This window comes from Chinchilla lanigera, unplaced genomic scaffold (genome assembly GCF_000276665.1).
Source record: "Chinchilla lanigera isolate Chin_1 unplaced genomic scaffold, ChiLan1.0 scaffold00025, whole genome shotgun sequence".
In the NCBI taxonomy this organism is placed as follows: Eukaryota; Metazoa; Chordata; class Mammalia; order Rodentia; family Chinchillidae; genus Chinchilla; species Chinchilla lanigera.
In genome coordinates this window covers 17,985,533-18,003,335 of record NW_004955426.1, presented here as the reverse complement: position 1 = coordinate 18,003,335, position 17,803 = coordinate 17,985,533, and the positions used below count along the sequence as shown (strand labels likewise).

The window sequence follows — 17,803 nt, the reverse complement described above, 5'->3', positions numbered from 1 at the left end:
GCTGTATTCCCAGCCCTCTAATACAGTGTTTGAATATACCTGTTTCAAGCTCAGTTCACAACTACAGTATAGTAAGGTCTTAACGGCATATGCTATCTGTGGTAGATTAACTAATGGTCAACTCGTAACACAGCTGAACTGAATCAGCGTGGTTCTGGGTGTGGAAGGCCCACTGAGGATTGTCACTAACAGCATAAAAACAGAACTGAGGGGAAGATGGTGTGCTGTTGATTCTCCTGGAGAAGCTTGTCATGCTGGTTTTCCTGATATGAACTCAGCTGTTCTCGTTGGAGGAGTTTGGGCCCTTGCTGTCACTGAGGGTGGCCACAGTTATCTTTGGGGAGCTCTCGCCTTACTTGGAGTGTTGCTTCCTGGGTCCAGTGCAGATCTATCACCTTGCTGGCACAGATCCTTCATCCCATTGGCACAGGCTTCTAGCTTCCACCACTGTCCTTTGGGCCTTCCCAGTGCAGATCCTTGATTCAGACTTGCGTGAGACATTGTCGTGGGTGCTAGGCCTCCAGTTGGACTCGTGGAGGACGTTGCTGTGGGCTCTAGGTCTTCAGCTGGACTTGTGTGGGACATTGCCATGGGATCTAGGCCCTCAGCTGGATTCTTTGGATCTCTAGTGTAGACAGATCTCCCATAGTCTTTGCATTTGACTCTTTGGGTGAATATTATAAAATAATCATATAAATTGTATGTCGTGTATTGTTTCCCTTGCAGACCTTGACTACAACATTGTCCTTGAATGTTTCATCCTGTTTTGTACCCATGAGTCCAATGAAGTCATATTGCTGTGGACTCTTTATGTCTCACTGTCTTGGGATATCTCTGCCCTCTCTCATCCTTATATTTTAGAATGTAGTGGCTAATTTCTGATTACAATTTTTAATCTGTTTGCCAGCTCTTTTGTGAGGTTCTCTTTTTCGGAACTGAGTCATTTCTTACACAGTGAGTGGGGGACACCCTCCATGTGCTCTGGCAACTGATACTTCTAGTGCCCAGCTGCTATTCTATCAGCCAGCAATATATCTTTTACTGTAATACAGTTTTTAATTTAAAGGCTGTTTGTCAAACCATCTTTTACAGACTACACTCTCTTGTAATTGAGAATACCAGTGCGTCTAAAATTGTCTAGACAGTGTGGTTGTTATTGACATGCCTGTATAAAACGGTCCCCACTGAGAATTGGGCAGGTTAGTGGCATGACTAGATTTAGGAATTCATTCATCAGTGTTGTACCATGCTTTAATTATACTTTCCAGTAATTGACAAGTTCATCTCTCCACTGCTATTGACCTGTGATGCCACAGGTCAGTCTTCCATGTGTTTAGTTTAGTGCAGTAGCTATAATGCCATTTAACCTTGAGGGACCATGTGTTTAAAAGTCCAACCTAGATTCAGAAATACTTTTAAAAGTGAATGTTTTGAATTCAGTAGCATAGCTGGATACAAAGTCAGCACTCAAAAATCAATAGCATTCCTATACACAAATGACAAACACACTGAGAGAGGAACAAGGGAAACCATACCTTGCACAACAGCATCCAAAACATTGAAATACTTAGGAATCAATCTAATAAAAGAAGTAAAAATCTTTACAGTGAAAATTACAGTACTCTGAAAAGAGATTGAAGAGGATTTCAAAAAATTGAAAGATATTCCTTGCTCATGGATAGGAAGAAGCAACATTATGAAAATGGCCACAGTCCCAAAATTGTTATACAGATTCAGTGCAATTCCAATGAAAATACCATTGGCATACCTCACAGATCTAGAGAAAATATTCCTAAAATTCACCTGGAAGGAGAAGAGACCCAGAATAGCAAAAGCAAATCCTGGGAAACAAAGGCAAGGCAGGAGATATCACAATCCCTGATTAGAAATTATACTGCAAAGCTACTGTGATAAAAGCAGCATGGTATTGGAAAAAAATAGACCTGAAGATCAGTGGAACAGACTAGAAGATGCAGACACAACCACAAAAACACTCAGCCATCTTCTCTTTGACAAAGAGACCACACATATTCATTGGAGGAAAGATAGCCTCTCTAATAAAAGGTGCTGGAAAAACTGGCTTTCCACATGCCGGAGACTAAAACTAGACCTATGCCTATCACCATGCACCAAAATAAAGTCAAAATGGCTTAAAGATCTAAATATTAAAACAAACACTAGATCTATTGGAAGAGAAACTATGTGGAAGTCTTGACATAGGGGTAGGCAGAGAGTTCATAAAAACCAAACTGTGTAGGAAGTACTTCAAAGAATCAACAAATGGGATCTCACCTTGCTGAAAAGTTTTTGCACATCAAAAGAAATCACCAACAGGGTGAAAAGAAATCCCACGAATTGGGAAAAAATTTTAGCTAACTGTCCCTCAAAGGACTCCTGTCTAAAACATGTAGAGAATTAAAAAAAATCAAGCCCCCAAAATTCAAAGACCCAATACAAAAATGGGCATCTGAGATGAATACACACTTCTCAGATGAAGAAATATAGACAGCAAATAAATATATGAAAAAATGTTCAACATCATTGGTTGTTAAAGAAATACACATTAAAACAGGGCTGAGGGCTGGGGATTTAGCTCAGCGGCAAAGCGCCTGCCTGGCAAGTGCAAGGTCTTCAGTTTGGTTCCCAGTACTGGAGAAAAACCAAAACCAAAACCAAAACAAAACAAAAAAACCAAAAAAACAACCCTGAGATCCCATCACCCCAGAAAGAAAGGCCATCATCAAGAAATCAATCCATAACAAATGCTGGAGGAGCTGTGGGGAAAAAGGAACCCTTCTCCGCTGTTGTTGGTGGGAGTATAGATTCAACCACTGTGGAAATCAGTCTGGAGATTCCTCAGTAAACTAGGATTAGAGGCCCCATTCAACCCAGATATTCCCCTCCTGGGTGTTTTTCCAGAAGAACTGAAAACAGCATACCAGAGTGATATATGTGCCCTCATGTTTGTAGCAGCACAATTTGTAATAGTTAAATCTTGAAAACAACCCAAATGTCCATCAACTGAGGAATGGATAAAAAAGATGTGGTATTTTTATACAATAGAGTATTACTTAACTATAAAGAAAGATAGACTAGAGGCTTTTATAGGTAAATGGATGCAACTAGAGACCATACTCATACGTTAAATAAATCAGACTCACGTATGTAAACATTGTATTTCCTCCCTACTGTTAGAACCTGAAAGAGTAAATAAAATCTGAATGGTCCATGGATACTGTGAAAGGTAAAGAAACTGCTGAAATAGGAAGGAGCAACTGGGATGAAGGAGGGGAGAGGAAAAAGAAAGAAGAGGGAAAACTGTGTATATACAGATACACAGAATAGCTAGGATAATTGTACTACTAATATCTGTTGGTTTATTGAAAGGAACAGTTAATGTGTAATTGATCAGTCTTACATGCCTATATCTGGTTATCTGTGCATCCATTTTGAAGATAACATGTAATATAACAACCATTGTTAATATCTTTCACCTTGTTTTGAAATTCTGTATCATTTTTATTGTTCTCTATGCTATTTTGTTTATGTATTTGTTTTTGTTCTTTCATTTTTTGTTTTAAAAATGAAAACAATTTATATCTGTATACAAGGATAGCTGGGATTGGTGTATTGCTGATGTCTGCGTTTATTGAAAGAAACAATTAATGCTTAAAATTTTCTTGACCAGTTTTGCACGTTTGAATCTGGTAATCAGAATGACTGATCTGAAGACAACAATATGCAGTATAAGAACCATTGTTAAATTCCTGCCATCTTGTATGGTAAAGCTGTGTATCATTTCCAATTTTTTTTTTATCACTTGGTACCATCTTTGTTTGATCAATCTTACGTTCTTACATCTGGTGGACTGAGCAACTTCATTGAAGATAACAGTATGTAATGTAGCAACCCTTGTTAATTCCTATCATTTTGGTTTGAGGTCATGTATCATTTTTGTTATTCCTGTGTTTCTGTTTTTGTCTTCATTGTTGTTGTTTTGTGAGTTTTTTTTTTTCTCTTTAAAATAAAAGAAAAAAAAAGTGATTTGTTTTGGTATTGTTGAAACATATTTCTAAGGATAGCCCTAGTCAGAAAATAAGAGTAGAGTTCCTCAGCACTTGGTAAGGCCAAAGCTGGTGCTCCAGCTCCTGATTCTCTTAAGTAGTCCCATGCCAGCTGGTGGTCTGTATTGTGTTGTGTCATGGATTCATTGCAGAGCCTTGCTAGGTCATGACCAAATTCCCTTGATTCTCTCCTAATCTCCTGCTTTCATGCTTAAGGTACTTAATTCTCATATACATTGCCACTTAAACAGTTGGTTTTTGTTCAGCCCTGCCTGCTTGTCTAATTTTATTTTTGTTGTTTTGAGACAGGGTCTGTATGTAGTTAGGCTGGCCTTGAACTCATGCTTCTCCTTCCTTAGTTTCCCAGATGCTGGGATTATAGTCATGTGCTGCCCCTCTGCCTCAATTCTGATCTTCTAAAATCTCCTCCCTCCATTAGTTCTTGATCGTGCTTTTATGAGGTAGATTTTAGTAGGAGATCAAAATATTGGACTGCTCTGTTGCTTGGTGTAGTTTTTTTGGCTTCATTTATCTCTGGAATATTTCTGGTGAGAGTCCTAGAAGATTTGGTAAGGTATTGTCCTTGCCCACTCATGTACTTCCCATGTGAATTACCCAAAACTATTCACTAACTGTTGTAAATCTCTACAGTCTTATCATTAAAACTTTTGTTTTGCAAACATGTTTGGACTCTGATACCCAGTGTCCAGTGAGATTTGGATGTACTTAGTACCCTGCTATCAATTGTAAACTCCTAAATTCTGTTCTGCTGGTGTTTGCAGGCTGTGGAGCTTTCTCTATCCATTCCTGCTCTTTTGAGGTGTACTCTGGCTTACAGTTTACAGAGGTTTGCCCAGGAACTCCATCTCTGTGACCAGGCCAGTCAGAGTCACATACTTGGGACTTCAACTGCACATGGAATCCATTTCCAGCGTTCCTAGAGCTCTAGTTGTCATGGCTTTCACTTAATCTCTCTAATTTATTGATTTTATTAAACATCTTTGTGTATCTTTCATAATCTTAATTTGATCTGACTCTTAACATTTCCAAAGTTTAAAAGGATTGCCTTAAATGAAAACAAAGAAAAAAAGCCCTTGTATTTTTCTTCAGCCTTTTGTGGCTGCCTTTATCTAGGTTCTCATTTTCCTAAATCTCTCCTTTTCAGAAGTGGCAGCTTTGTGAGTTACCGTAAGGTGCTGTGACAGTAGTGAAGCCATAGACACTGTCCTCAGTCATCGTCTGAAATTCAAGCTGGCACTGTACCAGGGCTGACTCCTAAGAAATGCTGGTCCAAGTGTCCAGACCTCCTTAATCCTCATGCTCCCTTCCTATGTGATTCAGTTGGCCTGCTCGTCCCTCCTACCAAAAAGATTTTTTTTTTTTGAGACAGGGTCTTCCTATGTAGTCCAGGCTGACTTTGCACTCTTTGGGGAGCCCAGGCTGGCCTGAAACTTGAGGTGAACTTCCTGCCTCAGCCTCCTGAGTGCTGGGATTACAAGTGTACCACCATGCCTGGCCCTCCTATGAGAATTATATGATACCTTCTTCTGAGCCTTAACCAGAACCAGTCATAACTTTTGTTTTCTTCTGCTAGCTGGGAATCTTAAGTTGATAGGTGACAGAGTTCTTTGCTTTACAGTTTGGACAGTCTCTGCTATTTATTCTGAAAGAGTTCACTGGTGTGATACCTGGTTGACCAGAAGCCCTAGACTCCTATCAGCTTCTTATGTCTGGCTGTTCTTTCACCTTGGATTTGCCCAAATTTTGAGTAACAATAAAAAGATGAAATTGGCCTTGAACAAGAATGCCTTTTGACAAGATTGGTAAGAGGAGTACTAGATAACATTTCTTTTCACTGAAGGGTGCGTACTCGTACCTGTCTGGTTTATTCTTCCAAAATTAACCTTGCATATTTATCTTAATACATGGGCAAATGTTCTAAATTTCGAGACCAGATAGACTAGCTTGTTTTTCCTGAGCTCCCTAACTTGCCCACACACACTAGTAATAAAATGCTCCTGTCTGAGGTTACCGGTTTCTCCAGGCAGGAGCTGGAGATCTGAGAGTCTAACACACAGCTTAGAAAGTATGAATTATGTGGTATTTGTAAATATCCAACCTTTAAAGTTACTTGTTTATCTGTGAGTAAGGATATTTGGTGGAAAGACAAAGAGCTGCTGGAATCCTAGATTAATAATCTATGTTAATTGTATTTTTTCAATATTTTAGTGTGGAAATATGAAAAGTAAAGGCACCAAAAGTGACAAAAAATTTCTATTTTTAACTCTTAATTCAAAGTGATAAATTAGCTATCTTTTTTTCTTTTTTTCAATAGGGCTACACATCTTTTTGGAATGACTGTATATCATCTGGATTACGTGGCTGTATGTTAATTGAATTAGCATTGAGAGGAAGGTTACAACTAGAGGCTTGTGGAATGAGACGTAAAAGTCTTTTGACAAGAAAGGTAAGAGGATTGCTGAACAATAGCCTTTTAAAAGAGTTTCGTACTACTTAAAGCGAATATTTCTACTACTAGCTTCTAGACTTAAAAGTGATTTTAAAAGTGTCTTTATTAGGTTACACATATCTTTTGCATATCCTTTTGCATTCTTGGTTTCCTGGTCTTTTCACATATAGTGAACAATGTAATTCATTGCTAGGATCCCTGACCACTCCTTATTCAGAAAGACGCCCAACTACATTTGCTGTTTCTGAGATCCATAATTTTGAAAGGGTTGACAAAAACTTAAAAGAATTTAACAGAGTTACTGTGCAAATGATGCTGTTGATCTTTTTGGCAGATTGTACTTTTTTATATCTGTGTCTTCTGTATGTCTTGTGACGATACGGGTAGGTATTTTGATAAAATATAGGTGATAACTGGCTTTTAGATTTTTAAACACAACTTCAACTTCATATACTTAAGACTGTTTTTTGCTAAGTGGGGTGGCGAAGATCAGATCCCAGCACTTGGGAGGCTGAGGCAGGAGGAGGCTCACCACAAGTTCAAGGCCAGCCTGGGCATAGTGAGTTCAAGACCACCCTACAGAGTAAGACCGTTTCTCCTGCAGTCTATTGTGTTTCTTTAGAGGCATAGTGTTTCAGAACTAATGTATTTAATGCAAAAGTTTTAGATAAGAGCTGAACTTTTTTTTTTTTAAAGGGCTGAACATTTTTTGATTCGTATGCTATAGGGGATAATTTGTAAGTAAGAAACTCTCTAGTTTATATATTCATGGAAGTTCCATGCAAAAAGTGAACATTGCTGGACTGGGATGTACTTTGTGGTAGAACAGTTGTCTAGCGCGTGTAAGGGCTGGGTTTGATCCCTAGCCTGAAAAACAAAACAAAAACACAGAACAGGAAAAAGGTGGCATATTGGAAAATATTTTACATGGGAGCTGGGGCTTTAAAATTTAGTCATTCCAAGTCGAGTCATGTCGGTTGACGTGAGGTAGTTTTACAAAGTTACTGCTTTGTAAAGTTACATAAAGGAAGCTATAAATTTTATTTCATATTACTAGGCAGCCGTGATTAATGGAGGTAAAGACCCAGAGGAAGCTGTCATTATGGCTATCAGTGAAATGCTGTATATGGAGAAATTAATGCTTACTGTAGTAATTTAAGCAAATTTGTATTCATATTACAGTGTTGACCTAATGGGAAAAAAAAATAAAGTGAAAAGATTGAAATGGTGGTTCTTTTTGTAGCAAAAAGAAACAGTTTTGTGTTGTTTTTGAACCGTATCAATGGGTTGATTGTTCTTTTGTTCATTTATTCACCCATATATCAAGTGCTTAAGTGCTCTGCACTGTGCTAGACCTTGGGACACAGCAGTGACCAAGAGAGGCATGTTCTCTGCCTTCATGGACTTCAGAGTTAATCTACTAGCTACTAGTTCAAATGATCTAGGTGACTTTCATAAGTCTTTGTGAAAAATAGTCTTTATTATTTAATTTGTTAATATAAAAATGATTGATTTTTGAAGATAATACAAATACTATAGTTATAAAATTAAATTTTTCTAACAGAAAACAGTCTGCCTGTCTATCCTCATTACTTAGCTCTGCTCCTGGGAGAAAGCCATTTTCAGTCCTTATATTAGCATCCCGGGGCTACTTTAGTAAATTGCTGCAAACTCGGTTTCTCTCCTTGTCTGGAGGCCAGAGGTCTGAGATCTAGAGTGCTGAAGGCTCTGAGGGAGTTCTGTTCTTTGTCTCTTCCAGCTTTGGTTGCTCCAGTTGTTCCTTAGCTTCTGGCCCTGTGTCTGCCTCTGCAGTGTCTTCATACCACTGTCTGTTCTGGCTCTCTCACTTGCTCTCTCTCGCTCTTTTTTTTTTTTTTTTTGAGACAAAGTCTTGCTGCGTAGTCCAGGCTAGCCTCGAACTCACAGTGATCCTTTGGCCTGAGGCCCCCCGAGTGCTGGGATGACAGGTGTGTGCCAACATCCACGGCCCCATTCTGACTTTTGTAGAAACATTTGTTATTGAATGTGGGACACACTTGGATAATCCACAGTGATTTTTATCTTGAGCTCTTTAATTTCATCTGAAATGATAGGGCATGGACATTTTTGGGAAGCTTCCATTCAGCTTACTAAAATTCTGTTTGTTACTTCTTTTGCCAGTTCTTTTTCTTTCTTTTTTGATTTTGAGACAGGATCTCATTATGTACTTCAGACAGGCCTTGAACTCCTTTTGATTCTCTTGCCTTAGCCTCCCAAGTCCTGGGATTGCAGGTGTGTACCACCACATCCAGCTGCCATTTCTTGATATATCAATTTGAGACAGTTTACTTTCTCTTAGAATATGTGACTGTTTGATGCTTTTATGTACTACTTCCGCTAATCTCCTCACCCTTGCTAATTTAAGTATTTTAGTGACTGTTATGATGTTGCTGTTGTTTCCTATGGAGTCATATTCTTCAATATTTTCGTTTCTTGTAGTTTTTTTTTTTTCTTTTTCCAGTACTGGGAATCGAACTCACGACCTTGTGCTTGCCAGGCAGGCGCTGTGCCGCTGAGCTAAATCCCCAGCCCCTCTTGTAGTTTTCTGTGTAAGTATCCTAAGTTTTTTTGCTCTATCAGAGAAAAATTATTTTTATTAATTTTCAAATGTTTAGATAATCAGATTCAACAGTTGGGACTGGTTGTCTCTGATTCCACTGCACAGTTGTCATCTTAGAACATATAGTGACATTTTTATTGCCTTCAGCCTGTTTCCTGGATCTCTTTGCTTCCATCTTTTTGGGAGGAAACTGTTGTGAGGCACTGTGCCTGAAAACACATTTCTCCTACTCAGTTTTACTAGAATGTTTAGGGTTATTTTCTTGCGTAATTTTGAAGGTGTTTCTCCATTGTTGTCTGATATACAGAATGCTGTTTCAGTCTGCTGCCCTAATTTTCATTCTTCGTGTAATATTTTTTATTCTCTAGAAACCATTTGAGATCTTCTCTTACTCCTGGTATCTTGAAGCTGTTTGGTATTTCTTGATGTGGGTAATTGAAAAGTCATTATGCATGCTATGTTAGCTTCCTGTTGTGAAAACTACCTAAGAAAAACAACTCAGAAGGACAGAAGATTTATTTTGGTCAGCATTTCAGAGGTTTCAGTCCATTATCACTTGGCCCCATTGCTTTGGGAGGTGGGGCTTGCTTCCTGTCACATCATGTAGTCAGTACGTGAACTCTTTTTTTTTTTTTTTTTTTTTTTTTTTGGTTTTTCTCCGGTACCGGGAACCGAACTCACGACCTTGCGCTTGCCAGGCAGGCGCTTTTGCCACTGAGCTAAATCCCCAGCCCCAGTACGTGAACTCTTGGAGGACATTTCAGATTTAAACTGTAACGCATGGGTTCTTTCAGTCTGGCTATTTGTATCACTTGGTTTTAAAAAATTTTCTTATATTTCTGCTGTCTTCTGCTCTCTGTTTTTCTTATTCTTGGCTTCTTGGCTATTCTTACCTTTTGATCTTTCTCTTGAATTTTTTTCTTTTTTCGATGAAGGATGTTATGTTGATTTCTACAACCCCTTTCTTAAATTTTGCAGAAGTTTCTTATTTTATGGATATAATATCTTTTAAATCTTTGAGGATGTTGTGGCCTTTTGAAACTTTCTTTTCATTATAAATATTATCTCTTTATATCTAGAAACAGTTTTCTCCCCCCAAAGACCCAATAAGCTAAATAGAACCAATACGTTTGATTAGAGTTTACGAGCCACTGTTACTACTGAACTTTGTTAAGGAGTTTACAGCATATTCCATGAGTCTTTGAATAGTTTTAAGCAGGAGCGGTGGAATGTCGTGATAAGATTTATTTCCTAGGAGGAAAAGAAGAGATTCACTTTATAGGGAGATCAGTGAGGAGAGCAGACTGAAAAGACCTAACATTAGTTCAAGGATGGTAGTTAGGAAACTCAAATTGATGTAAGTGAAAGACAGTGCGTAGGAGGACTTGAAAAAATAGAGGTGATGGAGAAAGTTGATGTGTTTGAGAGAGATGTGGTGAACAGAATTCTGTAACATGGTCCACCTGTAGCCAGGGCATTGTGGCCTGACAAAGGGGGACGCAAGAAGTAGGCATTGAGGCCGGGATACAAGGATTGAGTGGGAAGAAAGAAGTGGTGTCATGGCCACAGCAAACATACACACACACATGCATGTTTTTCTCCTGAGGTTCTCTTTTTCTTGCTCTCTCTTGTACTCCAGTAAAAATAGGGTCTAAAATTTGTACTGCTCTAGGCTGGGTCTGGTGGCACATGCCTGTAATCCTAGCACTTGGTAGGCTGAGGCAGAAGGATTGCTGCGAGTTTGAGTTGAGCCTGGGCTACAGTAAGTTCAAGGCCATTTGGAACTACACAACACCCTGTCTCAAAAAAAAGCAAGCACTGCCCAATGGAACTTTCTTCCACTGTAACAGTATTCTCTGTGTACTGTTCACATGTCTTTATGACACTTGAGGACTTGAAATGTGGCTGGAATAAATTGAAATATACTACAGCTAAGGACACATTGGACTTTTAAAGACAGTATTGGGAAAAAAGAATATTAAGTATCTCAACAAATGTTTTTTGAGGTACTGGGGTTTGAACCCAGGGCCTCACATGTGCTATGCAAACATTATACCACTGAGGTAAATGTCCAGCCCAAATTTCTTAATTTTTAAATATTTATTACCTGTTACTTTGGCTATGTTAGACTATATCAAATATATCAAAATTAACTTCATCCTTTTTCGTTTAAAATGTAGCTTACTAGATTTGTAGTTTGTGAGATGGTTCTTACTGTATGTTGGGACATGATGTCTCAAAAATAACTGTAGATACATTTTTTAGCCTTTCATAAGATTGACTAAAAAGGTAACATTTTTTTAGGGAAAGTTTGAGGGGTAGTCGTATTTTAAAGTAACGTTAACACAACATTTTCATAGCTAACATAAGGTGATATAATCATTTTTTAAAATTAAGTTAATTGGTGCATTTTAGGTATACATAATGATCACATTCATCATAAGGAATTTGTACCTGTATGTGACAGAACTTGATTCTTTTTTTTTCCCATTTCCTTCCCCTCCCTTCAACCCCTCTTCCCCTCATTTACAAAAACTTTGTTTCCATTTTATCATTCTTTTCTCATCATCATTTTTTCTTTTCCCTTCCTTCCTTTCACTCTCTTCCATCCCTAGTTCCCTTTCCCATTTGAACATTTTCTTCCTATTTCATAATATCTATTATACATTTTGGTCCTTACTTAGTTTCTCATACCAGAGAAACAGTGCAGTATTTATACATGTGTGTGATTTATCTCACTTAAAAGTATGTCCTGAAGGTGTATCCATTTAACTAGGAATGTCTCAAGCATGTCTTTCTTTATGGCAGAGTAGTAGTCCATTGTAAAAAAAAAAAAAATGCACATCTTCTTTATCCGTTCATCAGTTGATGGGCATTTGGGCTGTTTCCAAGATTTGGCTACTTCAAACTGTGCCATTGTAAATATGGGTGTGTTGCAGAATTTCAACTAGAAATTTTGTTGCTTAACAGACACCATGAATGGAAGCTTTAAGAATTGAATCCTTGAATGAAGCAGTATAGCACTTTCTCCCTTTGCATTTTTTCTACTATTTAAGATGGGCTCTTTATCTCCAAATGAGTTTAAAAATTTTTTTAAATGGTATTTTAACCTTTTTCATTTTGATTTTTTTTCTCCTCATATCTGTCTACTTTGTACTTAATATTTGGTATTTAAGGTTTCTACAACTGGTGTGGCAGTTTAAGGAAGTCCTTGTCACCCCTAAAGTTGTTTCTTCCCATTTAAATCTTTGTTTTATTATGGCAGAATCGCAGAGAAGCCAGGCTTTAACTTTTGTGTCCACTTTGTTAGCTACTGTTTTAAATGACATTTATTGAAAAGCTTGTTTCTTTAGTGATATGAAATGCCACCTTTATCATATATTGCATTCTTTCATATCATTGAATCTGTCCTAGAACTAATAATGCTTAAAACAGTGAATTCCTGGATCATATAGCCCATATTTATAGCAGCAAATGGAAGTATATTTAAAGTATAAACAGTCCTAGCATTTTGCTTTACTGATTATTGCAGAGCTTTAATTTCATTCACTTGTATCTAATTTGGTTAGGCTAAACATTGGATTTCCTTAACAGAACTTCAAAAGCTGAACTTTGATACTGCGTGAACGTAGGGATTCTGAATATGATGAGTGACATGATTTTTTTTCATTTACTGAGGTCATATCAGAAAAAAGGCCTGAGTGGATTGTTTCTCACTGCTTGTATTTAGGTGATCTGTAAATCTGATGCTCCAACGGGGGACGTTCTTCTTGATGAAGCTCTGAAGCATGTTAAAGAGACACAGCCTCCGGAAACAGTCCAGAACTGGATTGAATTACTTAGTGGTAAGCTGTTGGGTAAAACTCCAAAATTGAGGCTTGGCGTGGTTGTGCACACCTGTAATCCTGGTACTCAGGAGGCTGAGGCAGAAGGATTGCCATCAGTTTGAGGCCAACCTGGGCTACATAGTGAGTTCAGGCCAGCCTAAACTGCATAGTGAGACCCTGTCTCAAAAAAAACAAACCCAAGAAAAACAAACTGCAAAGTTCAACTGTTCTCAAAAAGTTTTTAGACTTTGTAAAAATTTTAAAATCCTCTTGAACCTGTAAAAAAGTAGTCAGAATCTTATTTAGTTATTAAGGTAAAATAAGATTCATCAGCCAGTGAAGACTTTGGTTTTATAAAATTTTACCCTTCTTAATTTTAGTTTTTTTTTTTTATACTGGGAATCAATTTTAGGACCTCATGCTTGCCAAGCAGGTGCTGTGCCACTGAACTATAAGCCTGGCCCTGCCCTTGTTAATTTTAATAAGGTTGAACAGATATTGAATGAGAGATAATATTCTTCCTTAGTGCTCCCATAATTTATCAGTTACTGTCCATTGCTTACTGATAGATCCTTCATAAACAGTCTCTTGATGTGACATTATCCCTACTAATGGTGCATTGGGCTTGGATTTTAATAGCATGTCTTAGACCACCAGATTTCCTTTGTGTAGCATGCAAGGGCATTGGATTGACATTTAAAATGACTATGTACTACTGTTATTTACCTCAGTAACATTTCATGAATGAATTCTATGGTATTGGTGCTAACTGACTTTGTTGTCAACTTGGGCTGCTGTTGCACTGTTCTAAGTTCTCTGAGCAATGAAGAGATATCTAAAGCTTTTCTCACAGGTATTTAAATATAATAAGGATTTTGTAAAACGGAATGTCCATTTGGATTAAGAATTCGAGTAAAGTGTGAAGCTAACACTTAGCAAAGTTTATTTTTCTTAGCAATATAGTTTTCCTATGGGTTGTAGATTGATGGTCAGTGCCAAAACTTTGCCTATAGCACTTAGTTCTTTTGTTGTTTTTTGTGTGTTTGGTTTTTGAGACAAGATTTCACTATGTAGTTCAGGCTGACCTTGATTCTCCTGCCTTGGCCACCCCAGCGCTGGGATTACAGGTGTGTGCCACCATGCCTAGCTAGGGTTGTTCTTGATATAGATTAGGAATAAGCTGCCATTTCAGCATGAAAGAGAGAAGGGGATCCAGAGTGGGAGAAGGAGAAAAACACATTGCTTCTAAATTAAGAAAATACCTGCTTCCCATCTAGTAAAAGTTCCACAATACCAGTTTGCTGGTTAAAAAAAATTTTTTTATCATGGTAAAGTATATATAATATAACATTTACTATTTTTAATCATTTGTATGTATACAGTTTTGTGACCAACATACTGATATTTAAAATTTTACAATTTTTAGTTGCTTCAAGATAGTGTTGTAGTATCAGATACTAGTTGGAACAATACCGGCATAGTTATGAAACTTAAAAAAGAGACACTGTCTCTTACGGAAAATCTTAAAACTAATTTGTGAAATAGTTCTGTTTAATAATTTGATAAATTAGAGCTTAATAATATAGTTTTCTGAAAGTTTAGTAGCTGCAAGGAGAGAATTCTTTGGGAACTTTAGTAGTTGAAGGAGGAAGTGGATGTTGGATTAGACCTTTGAAAGGTAAGAATGAGCACTAAGGAAGTGTACCCTGTTCCTTGGGATTAGAGGTAGCGGTAAATTGTTTGAGTCTGTTCTTTCATAGCTAAATCTGTGCTTGCTGCTTGGTTTCCAAAATTGTATAGTGTATTATCAAAGAAAATGTGATTATATCTGTATCTATCAATATCTACCTATAGAAAAGAGCATGAGTAACATATGTCCATCTAGTGGTTGTCTCTGAGTTGGGATGGCATACAGGAGGCTTCTAATACAGAAGGACAGAAGGCTGGGTGTGCTGACTCAAAATCCCAGTTACTCAGGACGCTCAGGAGGGAGGAGCATGAGTTTGAGACTGGCCTGGGCAAGCTAGTGAGACCCTGTTTGGAGAAGAAAAAAAATGTACTGTTAAAACAAATAATTTTTAAAAGAAATAAAGATTTCTTTCCTGAGAGTGGGGGATACAAATGCTCCTTTTTATTATTTACATTTTGTATATATTCGTGTTAAAACCATAGATAAATTGTAAGCATATATTTAGACATCTTTAATACTGAAGATTTAATAAGTACATACTTACTAATTGCATATATTGAAGGCAAAAACTTTAAAAAGTTTAAAAACTAGTGTTCTTCAGAATCAAGTTTCTGGCTTTCTAAAACCTTAGGACATTTGGTTGGTTAGTTTATTAATAAAGTGTCACTAGGCTGCCAGTTGAGGAAGGAGGCCTCCTGATGTGAGGTCCAGGAAGATGGGAGCTCTTCCTAGTGAAATGACTTAGGTACGTGTGAGTAAGTATGTCATTCTCCCTTGTCCGTTGAGGTGATTGTCGGTCACTGGACTTGAACGTTTTCTCTTCATACACCCTTCTCACAGTTTCCTTTACCAAAAAAATGAACTATAAACAAATGCCATACTAAAATTTACATGTGTAAAAACTGACTTGTAAAACCTAGAGGAGGAGGGCTTTATTTGGGCTCATGGTTACAGTGTACTGGTTGGTTTCCAGGCAGCAGAGGGGTGTTACAGGAAAGGGTGCTTAACCCTTGGCAGCCTGAAAGCAGAGAAGTGGGGAGCTGGGGACAATAACACACTCTTCCAGTCCTCCCCAACCCCCACCCCCACCCCCGCCTGCCCCCAGGGGCCACCTCCAAGCAGGTTTTGCCACCTAACAGCTCATTGAGCTACTGGACTTAGTAAGGGATCCATCCACTGGTTAGTGTCCACCCCAGGACACTAAACCCCACGTCCGAACACATGAGCCCTGTGAGTGATGTTTTAGATCTATGGTGATTTTTTTTTTTTTTTCTTTTTTTTGGGGGGGTGTACTGGGGATCGAATGGAGGACCTTGCGCTTGCCAGGTGGGCACTTGTGCTGCTGAGCTATACCCCCCAGACCATGATGTTTTAGATCTAAACTGTAACGCTGGTTCTACATAGTTTATTAAGGGCCAAAGGTGTCTCATTTCTCTTTGTGTTTTCCACTGTTTTGTTTGTATTAAATGTTTTTTTTTTTTAATAAATTTACATGTGTAATTTATCAAGTCCCTTTACTTGTACAGTGGATAATATAGGGACTGATGAATAATAGAATGGACCACAATAACGTATTTTAACCTAGGGATCCAGCCATTATTCATTCATTCAGTATTTATTTATTTTGGTACTGGGAATTGAACTCAGGATCTTGTGCTTGCCAGGCTTGTTGAATATTTATTAGAAAATCTTTAAAAATTTTTCTACTTCTTGAATTGAAGTAGCTAAATCTTTTAATAGCTTCTAACCTTAATTGTATCTTTACTAATCCATTTTTTTCATCCTGAGTTATATTGGTTTCTTAATTATGTTAACCTCTCAGAGATGACGTTATCCTTTCCATTTAGCTTAGTTTATTTTTGTAAAAGTAAAAGGCAAAAGTTTCTGGATACCAAGATCCTTGGAACACTCATTCATTTCATGTACTTTTCACCCTTCTTTTTCTGTACCACAAGAAGTATTATACAACATTTGGGGCAGTTCCCACATTGGTTTAGCCTTCTGGTAATAAGATTTTTTTATACCTGAAGAGATCTGAACAACCCGCTTCATTTTTTATGTCTGAGTAGATTGGGATGACCCTTTTTGTCAGATTAAAGTGAGCACACATGGTTTACCCTCTCCAGGGAACTGCTACAAAAGATGATAATGCCTTGGTCCCCTTTTATTACTTCCTCAGAGGCAGAAGTGATTGTACCTAAGAAGGTCCAATCATAAATGGAACACCTGATTTGAAGATGGGTTTGTGTTTAGGCTCTTCTCTTTCAGTAGTAACATAGAACTCTTAAGTTCGTACACTTTGGAGTTGAGAAATTTTTCACAGGAACTTTGTAGGCATTACATGTTCCATTGGTTGCAGTATGTAATATTTAAGGGTAAGGTGAGCACAAATGTTTATTACAACAGTGTTAATCTCATTGTTTCCCTTGAGAAGGAAAAACCACGTAGCAGCATTGGAGGACTTTCAATTATTTATTTTAGGCCATCAAAGAATAATTTAACTGTAGGTCTCAAAAGTATCTACTTCTTTATTTTTTTTTCCCTTATTGTTTCAGAAGAGATGGCCAGGCTGTTTTCTGGTGCATAAAATCCCTTCCTGTTTGACTTAGTTAAAACACAGTTAATTTTAGAATGGAACTATAGCTTTTAGAATAGGCTTTAACATACGTTTGGCTATGTATTTAATATTATGTTAGTTTTAAATCTCCAGAAGTCAATTAATACAACCTATACTGTTCTAGTTCAGGCTGCCTATTCCCTTGCCATTGACATTAGGAAAGAAAAATGAGCCCCAGACTGTCTTGTGAGTGACAGCAGGCAGGCATTTGTTGGGGAGATGGTGGATGGTGGGTTGGCACCATAGCAAAATTGGCATTTGTGCAGTGTTGAAAGAAGATGCATCCCTCCTTGTCAGGGCTTTCAGCAAGCATGTAATTGCTGCCTGTGTACTTCGTTGTTTCTTCTGCCTGGAGTGCAGGCTCCTCTGCTCAGGATGTTGACTCTTTCTGAATTTTTAGATTTAGCTTGAATGTTCTTTCTTCAGCTTTCTTAGAAATACCTTTTAATATTAATCTCAAATCATTTCTCATTCCTCTGGGAACTGTCTTTGTAATTTCCTTCAGGACTTATTTTCATTTTATTCTAGGCAGTATA

At 37.7% G+C, this 17,803-nt stretch overlaps 1 protein-coding gene across 2 annotated transcripts in view; it reads left to right on the top strand.

Moving 5' to 3' along the window:
- Golph3 (golgi phosphoprotein 3 (coat-protein)) overlaps nucleotides 1-17,803 on the top strand; it is a 36,528-nt gene that overhangs the window by 13,706 nt on the left and 5,019 nt on the right. The window contains exons 2-3 of one of the 2 annotated variants that reach the window (XM_005386154.2): nucleotides 6,400-6,531; nucleotides 12,864-12,978. In XM_005386154.2, the coding sequence (XP_005386211.1) occupies nucleotides 6,400-6,531; nucleotides 12,864-12,978 (247 nt within the window). The remainder of the gene's footprint in view (nucleotides 1-6,399; nucleotides 6,532-12,863; nucleotides 12,979-17,803) is intronic. The other variant, XM_005386155.2, reaches the window with a different exon arrangement.